The sequence below is a fragment of the Sphaeramia orbicularis genome, chromosome 8 (genome assembly GCF_902148855.1).
Source record: "Sphaeramia orbicularis chromosome 8, fSphaOr1.1, whole genome shotgun sequence".
In the NCBI taxonomy this organism is placed as follows: domain Eukaryota; kingdom Metazoa; phylum Chordata; class Actinopteri; order Kurtiformes; family Apogonidae; genus Sphaeramia; species Sphaeramia orbicularis.
In genome coordinates, this window is record NC_043964.1 from 42,354,629 (window position 1) to 42,369,991 (window position 15,363).

The 15,363-nt window shown below is 37.3% G+C and overlaps 1 protein-coding gene across 1 annotated transcript; it reads right to left on the reverse strand.

Annotated features, from left to right (window-relative positions):
* Positions 1-2,126: 2,126 nt before the first annotated feature.
* Positions 2,127-12,440, reverse strand: kcnj4 (potassium inwardly rectifying channel subfamily J member 4). The gene is made up of 3 exons (XM_030140462.1): positions 12,147-12,440; positions 7,296-7,405; positions 2,127-5,951 (listed from the first exon to the last, which is right to left on the reverse strand). The coding sequence occupies exons 2-3, from the start codon at positions 7,331-7,333 to the stop codon at positions 4,343-4,345; spliced, it is 1,647 nt and encodes a 548-aa protein (XP_029996322.1). The 5' UTR covers positions 7,334-7,405; positions 12,147-12,440; the 3' UTR covers positions 2,127-4,342.
* Between the last annotated feature and the right edge of the window lie 2,923 nt (positions 12,441-15,363).

Sequence of the window (15,363 nt, forward strand, 5' to 3'; positions counted from 1 at the left end):
CAGGTTTTCAACAGCATCATGTATGACCCATTTGGACATTTAGATGCTCCGTAGTGAACATGGAAGCACTACCATCCTCTGCAACATTGATTCCACCAATAAAACACATAAAGTTTGACAAATGGCTGTGATTGTGTATTTGTTTTTACGTTCTGTTAATGATATATTTTTCTGTTAGAAGTCACTTTTTCTTTCATTTTTCTTCACAAAAATATAATAACCTTTGGATTTACTCTGTGCTTAGTAAATTAAATAAAGGAAAATACATGATTTTCACTGAATGATGCAAAATCCAGAATGTAATTAATAGTGTTGAGTAAAGAAAGTTTAAATATTGAGAAAATTTCATTTGGTAGCCGCAACAAAATTTTTCTAGATTTTTAAGGCTTAATAACAGTGAAATATAACGTTAAAGTAGATACTGATTACAGTGTCTGAAATTTTATTAGACCTATTACATTTCCACTTTTTCCAAATAGACTGTTTTAAACCTGACCACATTTTGTCTCTAAGGTCTTTAATGTCACATATCCTTTACATACACCAAGTGAGTGGTGAAGTGAACAAATGCAATGAGCTGAGAGTCATTTTAAGCTCATCAAACTGTAAAAATGTGCAAAAATTTCATTGCATTTAAATGAAAGCATGTGATAAACCAAAACACCTCCTTCAGGACTGTATCATTCAACCGTAAAACCAGGAGCAGAAACTGAACTGAAATATTGTCGGGTTCCTGATAAAACCTGCTAAGTGACAGTTTTGGTTGGGAATAAAAACCTGCTATCTCCCCTATTATTGCTTCAAATTTTGGTCTCCTGTGAAAGTTGTTTACATTCCATCATAAGTACCAACATTAAAGGAACAGATTTTTTTTGTCATATTTCATAGTTTCTTGTTATATAAACAGGTTTTTGTTTCTCCTGCAAAATCTGCCAAAAGTCACATAGCAGGTTTTATCAGGAAGCTGATGATATGCTTGTGTCACAAAACACACAGTCTTCTACAGTATCTATCTAAATTACTACTTAAAAATGCGAATAAAGTTGCATTTGATGTATTATATGTGCTGTATATGTATCTGGAATGCAGTTGCTGTCTTCAGATTTGATTTGCACAGATGATTCATCTGAATGACAAACCACAACATGTACTTGACTGTGAATCATTACAAATTATAGAGCTCTTTGAACACTGACATTATAATTCGCAACACTCAAACTATTCTTAATGCTCTGTACATGCCAATTCATTTGATAAATATAATATCCTGCTTTGTTTTAAGGCCATAAAACTGTGTGTGACTGGAAAAACAAACAGTTACATGTGCAGTCAAACAGCATCCTCAACTAGTTATTTGCAAAAGACGTAGATGCTCTCATGACCTGAAATGGGATTATTATGTTTCAGTTTGAAATATTGCTATTATTTTAACCAACCGCTCAGTATGGGGGAATAGTCAGATCATTATTGTACTAAGTGGTGGAAATGATTACAGGTGACTTGATGTGACACAGCATGAGATGATGTTTTGGGCTCCAACTGCAACGTGAAAAAGTGGAACTTTTACTCTAAAAGTATTCATGGTGATTTCCAATTAGTAGAGGTAAAAACAAATGACTTCTGTTATACACAGGGTTGGATCAGTGGGAGATTTTCACAGTATGATGACCTTCTCAGAAAACATCATACAGTTACTATTATTATCAGTCACACTGTAATTTTTTTTTAATTTTTTTTTTTTTAAAGCAAGTTGATATAAATGAAACTTAAAACCTTTTGAGAACACATTTAATAAGTGGGAAACTGGAAATCTGCTGTGTGACCAAAACAAATTGGGAAGGAAAAAAGGAGCAGGATCTCTGCATTTGATTGCATATATTTTAATACCATAGAGAAGCAAATGTATTTGGATTCAGTTTTATATCTTAGTATGCTGCTGCAGCTCTGGACCCATATATTACAGTCTTTTTGGATTTCTCTAGCTCTGCCACCTGTTCTTTTTTAACCCCTGAGGTCTTTGTGATAGATATGACTGCCGAGGCATCTAGTGACTTTACATGAGCACAGCAAACTACATGCATGACTTTTTTCTTACGCTCACAGCTGCATCAGAAAGGAGACAAAGATTCAGTCTGCAGACTTTAATAATGTTCTAGTAATCCTTTACAAGGATAAGTTTTTAAAAGGAAAAACATATTAAATCATAGAAATATTTATTTGCAACATCAAATGTGCACATGTAAGAATAAAGTGCTTTGTAATTAAGATTTCTTTCCATTTAGAGCAGTAGTTGTGCATGTTTATCTCAAAGCAGGGGGTGGAAATTTGTCAGATTTACACAAAGCAGGAAGACTTTGCGGCAAAGATACATTTTCTGTTACATAAAATTTATTTCCATTGTTCTCCTCAGTTGGTTCTCTGTCCATACTTACGTAGAATTGTTAAATAGTTACACAGTTCAAAACCAACAATCAACCCTTGTTAGCATTGTATATTTTGCAAATCCTCACAATCTATAGCAATTTGATTATAAATCCATTATGACTTATGTGTGTTTGAGATATAGAGTATCTTATAGTGTTAACTGGCTTGTTATTACATTGGATCAGAGAATATACTGCACTGCCAAACCGACTTATACACATATAGGGGATGGCTCTTTCAGTGCACTTAAATCTAAAATACATGTAATTAATAGCCCTGATTAGGAATTAGGGACAAGGTATACAAAGACAGAACTAATGGCAAAAACAAAGACTCACATCGATGAGAATAAAGCAAACACTTTCATACTATTACATGCAGCTTCACTTAGTCAGTCTGTTTTTTTATACACACCTGCACAAGTTTTGCCATCAGCAAAAACATATTAAGAAATAATTGTCAACGGAGGAGCAATAAAAGAAATGGAGGGTGATGAAACATTGATTTGAAATCCTAACAATGGCTACACAGATCATTAAAGAATCAGATGAGTGAAATTTGTCACATTTAACATAAAGTTAAAATCAGATCTGGGAAAAATAGGGAGATATTTTTATTGAATCTATTTTAGAACTTTTACACTCTACAGGTTTTATCTTCAGTGTCCCATAACCTATTGTACACTTTCCCCCTTATCCCTCGTCCCTTTGTTTCCTTTGGTACTTCACAGTGGCTTCACACCTTTCCACTATCAGAGACATTTAGTACACTTAGGCTGCATGCACCTTCGTTTCCAAAGGCTCTCTGTGCTTTACTTTCCAACCCCAGACCTTTGGCGAACAACAATAACACAGACATGAGACAAAGCCACTTCTCAGTATTGTTCCTGTTTTCACTGGCTACAATTTCCACGAGAAACAAACCAAGAAAAAGGTTTGGAAATAATCCATGAAGGTAACAAAAGTCTAACTTTTCTTTTAAAATAACACTAAAATATTAATATGAACTACATTTTAAAACTGCAATCTGCTAAAATTCAGCATCTCAATCTGAAAACTGTTACATATTCTTTGATTTTAGTATATTTACTAGGAAATAAAAGTTTTAAAGTTCAGTCATTTTTCTGTAAATAATAGTAAATTGAGACATTTGTTCGAGGATACTTTCTAAAGGAACCTTTACCGCATTCAGTAAATATTCCACCTGCTACACTGAGTGATTGCACTTGGAATGGTCTTCTTGGTATACTGCACAGCAAAATCAACATCAGTAGTTTCTCTAGTTAAACAGAGATTTTGTGAATTTTTTTATGAAAAGATTTACCAAAACAGGCAGTCTCACAAAAGTGCAAATAGCAAAACTTTGCAAGAAACTAGTGCAGGCATGAAAAATGAGGAATATCAAGCAAAAATTGTCCACATGGCATTTTAAGCTCATCTGTCCTACAAAAAAAAAAAAAAAAAAAAAAAAAGGAAGAGAATTATCTGCTATTGCTTTCATGAATTCTCTTGAAATCTCTTTCATATATTTACTTATGAATGATGCAAAATGTACACACAGTCTACAACACAACTTCAAGTTTCCGGACTTCTCTGGTTTTGTGCTTTCCTTTGGTTGACAAATCATGACAAATGAAACCAAATGTGTGTCGGAGCTTTTTCAAGGACTCTTTGACCTGCAGAATCAATCTGGATTGTTATGGCTCTTCAAAACTGCAGCTCCATGTTTCACAACATATTTAAGAAAAAACATTTTTTCATCACTTTTAATCTCCATGAGGAAAAGAAAGCATAAACATATGACAACACTGGCAAGGCAAATGGGGTTAAATCACTGTGGTAAGAAATCCCTCCTCGGTTTTACTGAAAGATTTGTTGATGTCAAAAGAAGAACATGGGAGACGATCCCTGTACAATCCTTAGATCTCCTGCTCACTCTTATAGGTCACTGGATCAAGTGGAATGGCAGTCTGTAGGATGTCAAATTCCATCTGGTTATTGTCCATATCCAGGACACACATGACGTTATGACCGCCTGATGTCATGGTCGCATTGTCCTGGAACATATTTTGGAAGTCAACAGAAACTGAAGTCCTCCTCTCCTCTGCCTTCTCCTTCCCTATGACCTGAGAAGATTCAAAGATGTCATCCTCCTCCTCACCACCACTCAAAGCTACCTCGTTCTCGTAGCAGAAGGCGCTCAGTGAGTGTGGCATCAGGTTATGGGTGGCTTGGCATGCAGAGGTCGGAGAAGCAGAAGAGGCCCGGCTTGCTGCCTCATCCAGCTCTTTGGCGCTGAGATGGGGCGTCGATGGCACCTCATAGGTGTTGTGGAAGCGGGCGTAGTCTACCTTATAACGGTCTCTGTCCTCAAAAATAACAGGCTCGAACCTGTGGCCCCAGAAGATCTCTCTGGCGAGATAGGAGCTGCGGAATTGGGTGGTCATGGCTGTGGCCTCCACCATCCCCTCCAAGATCACAACAATCTCAAAGTCATCCGCCTCCAAATCTGCTCGTCTGAAGTTATAGAGAGGGCTGTCTTTATCAATCTCATGGACTATTACCAGTGGAGATACTAGAAACAGTCTGTCTGTACCCTCATCATAGCCCACATTGAGGTCCATCTGCTCCATTGGGATAAACTCCCCTTCAGCTGTGACATAGGAGCGTATGAGCTGAGCACGGACATGAGCCTCCACAATGTGGCTCCTCCGCAGGTTGCCAACCCTCCACATGAGGCACAGCTTGCCATCACGCAAGGAGATGACAGCGTTTTTGGAGAACATGAGGGTCTGGTTCCTCTTCTTTGGCCGAGCCATCTTGGCCATGATGGTGCCAATCATGAAAGAGTCAATGATGCAGCCCACAATGGACTGAATAACTACTGTGATCACAGCGACTGGGCACTCCTCAGTAACGCAGCGCCAGCCATAGCCAATGGTTGTTTGGGTCTCCATGGAGAACAAGAGAGCCCCAACAAACCCATGGACGTGAAGTATGCAGGGCATCTTTTGCGACTGCCCTCCACCTGTGTGTCCGGAGGTGGGTCCCAGATGGCCACCCACTGTGATCATAGAGGTCTCCTCAAAGTCCCCATGAGCCAGGGAGACGCTATAAAAGATAATGCCAAAGAAAAGCCAGGAGAGCATGAAGCTGGTGCAGAATATGAGCAGCAGGTATCTCCAGCGGATGTCCACGCAGGTAGTGAAGATGTCAGCAAGGTAGCGCTGCCTCTTTTCATCCATGTTGGTGAATACAACATTACATTGTCCATTTTTCTTCACAAACCGGCTCCGTGTTTGGTTGGAGCCCCTTGTCAGAATCTTTCCGTTGTAGTTGTTCATCCCTTCTTGTTCCCTTGTGTTGGGCACGACAGCAGAGGCTCCTGACCTCCTCCTACTTTCTTCTGCTTCTGCGTCACAGGCCGATTGCAGGCAGCAGTTGGATGAACTGAGGCCGTTACGGAGTCTTAAAGTAGAGAGTTTCAGGTGTTCGTCCTCTGGTATAATGTCTGACACAATACTGTACCTGTTGGGTGAACACAGACGGGGGGGTTAGGACTCAAAGAACTCAAACGAAGAATTAGGACATGTTAAAGGTATATACTGTAGACCATAGATATCAGCTAAGGATGTCTTCCACTGGCACAATAGTATGATGTAATATGATATCTGGTCAAAAAATGTAAATAATGATTCAAATATCTCACTCAGTAAATCCAACAGAGTGATCACTTTGTTTAAAGTTGTTTTTCAGTGATCTTCATGCTTTAACTAGGGTTCTCACAGCATTATACGAATGTTAGAAAAAACTTAGCAACTCTCGATTTGGAGCAGATGACTCCTAGTATGTATAGCGTGAAACGAAGAAAGAAAGAGTGATAAGATGGCTCCCTATGTGTTAATAGTGTAACATTTAAAGACCACAACACAACAGCATGCCCTATTTTATGACTAAAAGAATAGAGATATATGACCCACTAGGAAACCAGGGGGTGTGGATATTTATAAGTGAATGACATCCATCCCTACGGTTTAAGAGGACAACCCTTGTTAATAGTGTTTAATTTCCATACAATGAAAATAACCAAACTTCCGGTCACTTGAATGTAGTTGACACACTAACATGTCTCCTCTCCTTTTGGATTAGATGCTGGGAAGGTGAGTTCAGTTTAGCTACGTGAGAAGGATTGCTGTAATTGCAGATTATAGGATTATATCTGAGCAAGTGTCAGACAGACAACATATTTTCAACTGGACAGACGTGTATGTTACTTAAAATATACAAATAAGTACTAATGCTCCCTATTAGTCATTCACTTGCGCACTGATAACAAATAAATTAGATGTTTAAAGATAGATAATGAGTCGGATGTGTCACATGCGTTTCCTAACATCATGAAAAAGACCATATAGCAACGTGGACAATAACACAAAGAGAAGTAAAGGCTGCAAAAAGGTAAAATGATTATACTACAACAGATTTAAAGGGCAAATTTTAGGTGCCAAACTGTACATACAGCGTAGCTACTCCATATGCAGAACAGTGATGGTCATTATTACAGTAAAGTTTGTGTACAGCTTTTTACAACCCATTTACTGAGCATGTCAAGACCTCTGGACCAAAACACTTTAAGATAAAATCACAATACCTTACTGAAACTAAATCCTATATATTTAATGAATTGGAATAGAAGTGGTGTCATGATTTAGTACTATCTGATTACTTAGCTGTCATAAAACTCAGATCGGTTAAACATGGAAGAAATGTTTTCAGAGGAATAATAATGTTACTATAATCAGACTTTAATACAATAAAAGTCGGTGTTATTGAGTGGAAAACAGAGAGTTACTTCTAAATAAAATTGCTCACCTGTTGCACCTACTTGTTCCCATGGCACCGGCAGTCATTCACATCTCTGCCCTGCTCCCAAACATCAGGTGACCACCATGAATGTGGTGTTTGGAACCCTCGGGAGACCACTGAAGAAGACACACAATAGTATATTACTAATGAAACATCCTTGAGTCTTACATGGCCTTATTACAGCCAACTTCGTAAAGTACAACCACCTCCAACCCCTGTTAAATGAAAAAATCTGATCATAACCTCAAACAAAGGTCATGTGAGAACATGAAAATTAACAAGTACATGCAATACTTGGAAAACTAAATCCAGAAAGTACGAAGAATATTCAGGTTTCTATAATGTAATCTGGTATTACTTCATCACATTTCATCTCTCTGCTGGTTTTAACATTATACTGTGAGTCTGTGTATCTCATCCGTCTGTTGCATCTTGTTTCAATGCAATAAAAATGGATTTGAACATAATCCTCATTTAATTCTTTGCTCTGAGGAGCAGTGACCCTGACTTACTTCTTTAAAGAATACATACAACAAGGATTATCTTTTGCATCTCTATGGACCTTTAATCTTATTGTGTAGTTCAACATTTGTGTGTTTGGACATTGTGGCAGTTTAGTAGGAAGATTAGTATCACTGCTTCATCTCCTTTCCCCTCTGCCCTGACACCCACACATACACCATAAAAAAAGCTGCTACCCACACTAATTAATTTTAAAAAACCTAAAGGATGTTTTAATTGCCATCCCCAGACCTCACTTTCTTGTTCTTGTTTTGTAAAAATTAAAATGCTTATTTAAAAAAAGTGTCAAAAAAAAAAAGAAAAAAAGAAAACCTAAAGGACAAAAGAAGTACTTATTTTCATTTCTGCTTGTCCTTTTCTTCATCATTACAAACACTCATCTCAACCTTCAGCACAATTTATTAACTTGCGCCAAACTCATCTGATGTTTATGGATTTATTCAACATAAAACCACTACTTACTATTCTTTTTCATGTTTTATGGCTTTAAAATTACCATTGATATTGATGCAATACTAAATAGTATCTGAATAGTGAAGCTCACAAGTTCAGCTTGAATCACAATTAGTACAAACAATATGTAGGAACAAAGAGTGTCTTCAGATGTTGAGTGTTGACTTCATAGTGTTTAATTTACAGTAATGTAATTAATGTCACCTCATCTCATCCAGTAAAACTGCATACATAAGAATTTATTCCTAGATTTCAGTCTAAGACTGTTTTAAAGGTTAATTTGTCACAAATTCCAAAGGTTTTAGTTGAACTATATGTCACTGGGATGATAGAAGCTGTATGAAGTTTGTTTTTCTGTAAAACCTCATGGGTAAACCTCATGGTTTTATCCTTAATAGTTTGTTCTTGGTAATTACAATTTTATAAGTTTAAGTTATTGTTTTGTTTCTTTTATTATCTACTCTTTTAATTATTCTCTTTTGTGATGTTTTCTTCCTGATTTACTTTAATGTTTGTTTGCTAGTTTGCTTAACAGCCAAAAAAACACTCTATATAATAAAAATTTTGTGATCATTTGATCTATGTCCAATAGCAAATACCCTATAGTTCAACAGAAAAACAACCAAGAAGCTCAAAACCTTTAAAAAAAGACCATCTTGAGGCTTAAATGGCATTATCATGGCCAGGTTTGTGAAGGTGGAGTATGTAGACAGTAGTAGTAGGATGTACGTCTACAATCAGGTCAACTGCATGCTGAACTAAATCTGTCAACAGGACTGTTTACACACTAACACTGCTTCTTGAGTGACTCTTCAACAATAACTCCCTTTTAATAGTATTTTTTTTTTTTTCAATCTGAGGTCTTCCTAAATATTTAATTTAACATACCGTAATAAAATTGTACATGAAACAATCAATATAAGTGAAATAAATTAGTCGAATATATTCATGGCTAAGCTGTTTGCCATTCTTCACTCAATAATTTCAGTAGGTTAGAATCTATTTATTCTGCAAAATAACTTCGAACACTGGTCACAGATGAGTTTTTTCCCTTGTTACACAAACAGTGTGACCAAGAATACAAAGACAATCCTGTCACATAATCTTTCATCGTAATACCTATGTGACATTTAGACAGCAAATCCAAGCTGGAGGCTGCAGTAGCATGCAGACTGTTTTTTCACTTATGCATATAATAAAAACAGAGGATTTCTGTGTTAGTGTGTGTGGTTTGTTTGGCTGTATGTAGCTGTTTACAGTAACAGAGAGACAGGATATCTGTCCCTGTATGTGTATGTGCAATAGCTGGTGTATATGTTTATCTCCACACAGGTGTCCACAGCTGTGAAGTAACTTCATCCACCTCAGAGGCCTCTCCATGAAAAGGAGACTCAACCAGACAACAATCCTTCAGCCATGCCGGTTACATTTTGGTGCAAAGGTTTGTAATGTTTACTGAAAAAGAGGCCAGCAGAGGCAGAGCACAGGGACGAGACACATGCAACACAAAGCGGCTAATGGTCACCAGGTAAAAAAACTGGAGGCAGTTTCCATAGGAACGCATCTCCTGTGGCATTTGGGGACGGAGTGAAGTGGAGAGAGTCACCGGAGACAGAGTGGTGTAAGGGGGCTCGTATACAGTGGTAAGTGCTCTTGTAACATGAGTCAGAGAGGGGGAGATGAGAAGCAGGGTGAAAGGGCAGCATAACATCTACATTTGATTCGAAGGAGACATTAAGAGGATGCGCTCAAAGAGGTGACACTTAATGGAGACTTTTCTTATTCATATGAAGGAGTAAAAGCCATTTTCAGTTAACTATTGTGTTTACCTGATACAACTTGCTTTCTTAATGACTGACATTACAAAAAGATCAAAACAATTTTATTAATAGTTGGAAATTACTTAAAAACCAAAAATACTTGAAGCCTTTGTTTGGTTTTTCAAATGTTAAATTATAAAGCAGTGGCAAAGAGACTTCAGTATGTGTCAGTCATTAATATGCATCCATGTTCCTCTATAAACAACTGCAGCAATATCAGTTAAAAATTACAGCTGAGAAATTTTTCTATTGATAATTTTTACTATAAAGTAAGTAGTAGGACTGGGTTTTTAGCCACTCTTATTCTTGAACTGTGTCTTTATTAGTTGTTTTGTCCTTTATTACAAACTGCTACCTAATCTCATGAGTCACTGATTAATAGTCACTCACTTCCAGTAGAATTACTGATTATTAATCCCAAAACAGGCGTAAGAAAGAACTAGAAAGAAGAGGATTAAGGATTAAGAGTAAGAAGTTTCCACTTTACTTTAGAACCTCTGAAACGCATTATGACATCTGTCACTACAAGAAGTCATACACTCTGACCAGAGCTTTATGTCCAGATATGGCCTGGCAGAAATGGCATCGAGTGGAGCAATTACTCAAAGTGGTCTGAGTCATTCTATGCCATGCACTAAAGGGTAAACTAGCCTTACTTTCAATAAAAAGTTGCATCACTAGGATTACATACCCTCAACCTGTGTTTTCTGCCTTAAAAATTGAGAGTTTATCTAAATGTAAAAAAAAAAAAAAACACATCTATGGTTATACTTCGTGCTTTACCAAAGTGCAGATCTGCTGTTGCCTCTCCCTCTAAAGTGATTCATACAACAGGCCTTTGTGTTGGAATAATGAGACCACAGCTGACATTTTCTTCTATTTTTTTACTCATTAGGTTCTATTGAGCTGGTTTATTTCACTCCCCTTTTTCCCTTTATTAAACTGTGAACATGTAAAATAAAAATCAATACATATCACATTCACCTCTGCTTGTCAACCCACAGACAAGCCAGTGCAAGGAATTATTCCCACGCTACCATCACATCCCAGAAAACCTCCATTTTGGCTTCATTTCAGATATATTCTTTTAGCCATATCGTCCTATTTTAATCTTCTTCAGATGAATCTTGTTCTTCTTTTACCTTCTGATGTCTTACAAAGATCAGAATGTTCTGGATTTGACACTGATCGATTGTTATCTGGACAGAAGGACACTGTTACTGTACTTTCTCATCTTTCAGCATCATTTCCACAGATATTGGTTTGTCACAGCGCTTGTGGTCATTTTGGAGATTGAAATAACTCAGTGTCTGTATTAATGCAACTTAAATGGTTTGTCTGGTCTGGTCCTGAAGCAGCCATTAGGATAGTTTACATAACAATACTTGGTCAGTTAAGTCAAGTAAATCAATGCATTTCTTGTCAGTTATCCAACATGTCACTTTTTATTATTGTTACTATATGGAACACTTATCTCTGTATGTATACTTTCCACAAACTGTAAAACTTCCCTCATTAAATTGACAACACCATATGTTGATCTTCTATATTGCGTATCTTTTAAGGTGTTATGTATCATAAGGTCTTTCCGTTCTTCTTTCTGTAGGTTTTATAAGTTCAAATTTATACATAAAAACACAAAAATAACTTTCAAAATCCCCAAAAAGTTGAAACAGAAGGAGAAATATTGAGAAATCTACTTTCATTTGAATCAAACACAACTACATGAAGTTATAGTTTACACTCATACTGATGTAAAATGATGCACTTAGTGCCTTTGAGCTTGACTGGTGCCATAGAGATTTAGTGTATATGACGGAGTAGTGTGACTGTTTGCCTGATCATACACAACACAGCAGTTTCCATGATGCTCGAGCTTTAGACTGTCTGACGCAGTTTCTGTTAACACTGAAAGAGCATGCAGCTTTGAATAAAACTGCTGTCAGAAGGGCTGCAAAGTTACTAAATGTCTATAACAAACCACTATTTAACTTGACCAACAGGGATTTTGTTTATTTTGGATACCAAAATGCTATCTAAAATAAGAAAAGATTATACTCACCCTGTAAGTTAGCTGTTCTTTTTAGTCACTTGATGTAATTTTAATTTCTGTGCCACTGCCTCCCACTCTCACTGTCCAGGGCAAAGGTCCCACATCCTTTGACTTCTATACACTGGGATGTCTTCTTTCATTTTTTCCTCTCTTTTGGTTTCCTCGCCATCACTTGTACATTGTTTCCCCCTTGTTGTTTCTTTCTTTTAATCCTTTATTGTCCTCCGCTGCCTCCTTCACTGACTCTAATCTGTCTCTGTGAGTGTGCTCTCCTCTGTGCACTCATACACCCCTGGCTGAAAATGCTGTGTCAATCTCCCCTCTGCAGAGCAAGGGGAGGGGGAGTAGAAGAAGAGAAGGAGAGGAGAGGAGAGGAGAGGAGAGGAGAGGAGAGGAGAGGAGAGGAGAGGAGAGGAGAGGAGAGGAGAGGAGAGGAGAGGAGAGGAGAGGAGAGGAGAGGAGAGGAGAGGAGAGGAGAGGAGAGGAGAGGAGAGGAGAGGAGAGGAGAGGAGAGGAGAGGAGAGGAGGTAACACTAAAGGGGGCTACCACTTTGTCTTTTTACACTCCAAGCATGTGTAGGTGTTGAATAACGCCTGATGTTCTCATGTAAGTGAGCAGCAACTCATTTGAGTCATGATTTTCAGGCTGACTCTCTTTGTGAACAACAGAGATGATATGGTAACAGGTGGGAGACGACTGGAAATAAAGTGGTTGAGTTGTGATTGCAGTTTGTGGATGGATGGATGGATGGATGGATGGATGGATGGATGGATGGATGAAACTTTATGTGCTGTGATGCTGTGGTGGTCTACATGTCTCCCTTTTTAATGTGAAAGTAAAGTAAATTTGTAATAAAATTTCTGAAATGTGAATGTATTCAGTGTAAATGTGTACAATAGTTCCTGTCAGTGAATTATTAATGTAGGTAATGTTTCTTGGTAATATCGCTATTTCATCAGTGTATATATTGCATTTTACTGCTGTAAATGTTTAAAATTGGGCTAATCTGTAAACTGTTGTGTTGTTTAACTGACAACAGTGCATTGTATTCTATAAGAACAGTTTTAAATCTCCAGTTTGTCACAGTCAGCACATTTAGGGATACATGCACTTTATCGGACACAAAGGGAAGGAAAAATGACTACAATTATTACAACTACTCGACTACTGTAATGCCCTTCTTTATGGAATCTCCAAAAAACAGCTGCAAAAACTTCAGTCCATTCAAAACAGCGCTGCCAGAATCCTCAAACGGACCCATAAACAAGAACATATCACTCCCATTCTTCATAACCTCCACTGGCTACCAATCCCCTTCAGAATTACTTATAAGACCGCCCTCATCACCTTCAAGTGCCTCCATAATAACACCCCCGATTACCTCAAGGACCTCCTCACCCCTCACACCTCCACCTGTAGTCTTCGGCCCCACAGTGCCAACATCCTCTTCGCCCCCAGAACTAAACTTTGGACCATGGGTGACCTGGCCTTCTCCTCTGCCACCCCCTGTATCTGGAACTCCCTCCCTGACCACCTAAGAGCTCCTCAGTCACTGGACTCCTTCAAAAAGGGGCTAAAAACATTCCTGTTTGGACAGGCTTTTTATGGACCAACTTGATGCTCTGTTTTATTCACCCAGTCTTTTATTCCTGATACAGTATTTTTATTTTTATTTTTCATTTTTATTTTTATTCTTTTATTTTTTATTGGACTGTCTTTTCTCTGTAGGACTTTGAGATTCTGCTGAATGAAAAGTGCTTTATAAATGCAATTTATTATTATTATTATTATTATTATTATTATTATTATTATTATTATTATTATTATTATTATCTAAAACTGTCAGGCAAATGTACTAAAAATGTATGTAGTGGAGTAAAAGTATGAAGTTTAATGAGATGGAAATATTCAATAGAGTTGGACTAAAATATTTTTACATCTTCTCATGAAATGAATGTGGCAAAGTGATTTATCTTGATAGATAAAGTGTAATTCAGACTCAGTATGTAATCATTGCACCTCATCAAGGGCGATTAAAGATGTGTATAAATAGGAATAAAGGGAGGAATTTGTCTGAATACAAAAACTCATACTTGCAACTAAACGCAGGACTTTAGTAAAATACATATCACCATTACAAAAAAAGTCCAGTATTTCACTTTACATTAAATAAATGTTGTGTTGGTTGCATTAATATACAAAATGCACATTCAGCTTGGTATATAAAATGCACATTCAGCATTTTGAACTTTAGACATGATCAATACCTTTATTATTTATTCATTTTTGAATTTTTATTTATTTATTTGTTTGTTTGTTTGTTTGTTTATTTATTTATTTTTGCATTGTTCAGTGCATATTTAGCATTTCAAACACAAAACCACGCGGGCAGAACATCTAATGGGATCATTTAGGGTAGTTTCTATGCCTGCCTAAACAGAATGAAATGAATTATTATTATCATTATCATATTTTATGTTACTTGTTTTTATAGGTCACTTTTGCTATGTACAAGGTTTGATCTATTTTTTAGACTTAGACCATATGTTAATCCATTGCTTTTCCTTTCCAGTGTTTGTCTGTCAGCGCTCACTGCCTGTACAGCAGCTGTCCTCAAAACCACCTCCTGATTCTCAGAATAACTTTGTCTGTTCTCACAGTCAGTCTACTGGCTAATGAAGATTGACACAGTCTCATTATACTCACTAGAAAGATCCCAAGAGACATTTGCCAGTTTAATTTAAATTCCCTCATTTGCCATCCGGACTATATGAAATATGAGCAAAACAGTTTCTATGGAAACCACCCCTCATCCCTGCCTCCATACCTCTTGCACTCCTTCTCTCCTCTCCCCTCCGGTTATAAATTATAGAGCATGGGGATACTTCTTTTCTTCTCTTCCTCTGAATAGGAATGTGGGTGTATATCTGCCTATATGACAAATTCAGAGAGGAGGAATGAGGGGGTGGACAGAGACTGTGCTCTAAGTAACAGGAAGGCTGAGGTAAGAAAGAAAACAGAAACTTAAACTGCACAAGTCCCTGGGGTTAACGGGTAAATTAACCTGTTGATTTGGGCTGTTGAGGAGAAAACGGCACATGTCAGTGTATCAATAAAACATGATAACCACTGTGAAATGTCACCAATGCATTGTTTAGTGCATATTTAGCATTTCAAACACAAAACCATACAGACAAAGCCTCTAATGGGATCATTTAGGGTAGT

What these genes read in the sequence shown, in the direction of transcription:
- kcnj4 (XM_030140462.1), bottom strand. Translation starts at nt 7,333, where the DNA reads ATGACTGCCGGTGCCATGGGAACAAGTAGGTGCAACAG. An exon ending in GGAACAAGTAGGTGCAACAG is followed by an intron (nt 5,952 to 7,295) that starts GTGAGCAATTTT and finishes TTCACCCAACAG; the next exon opens with GTACAGTATTGTGTCAGACA.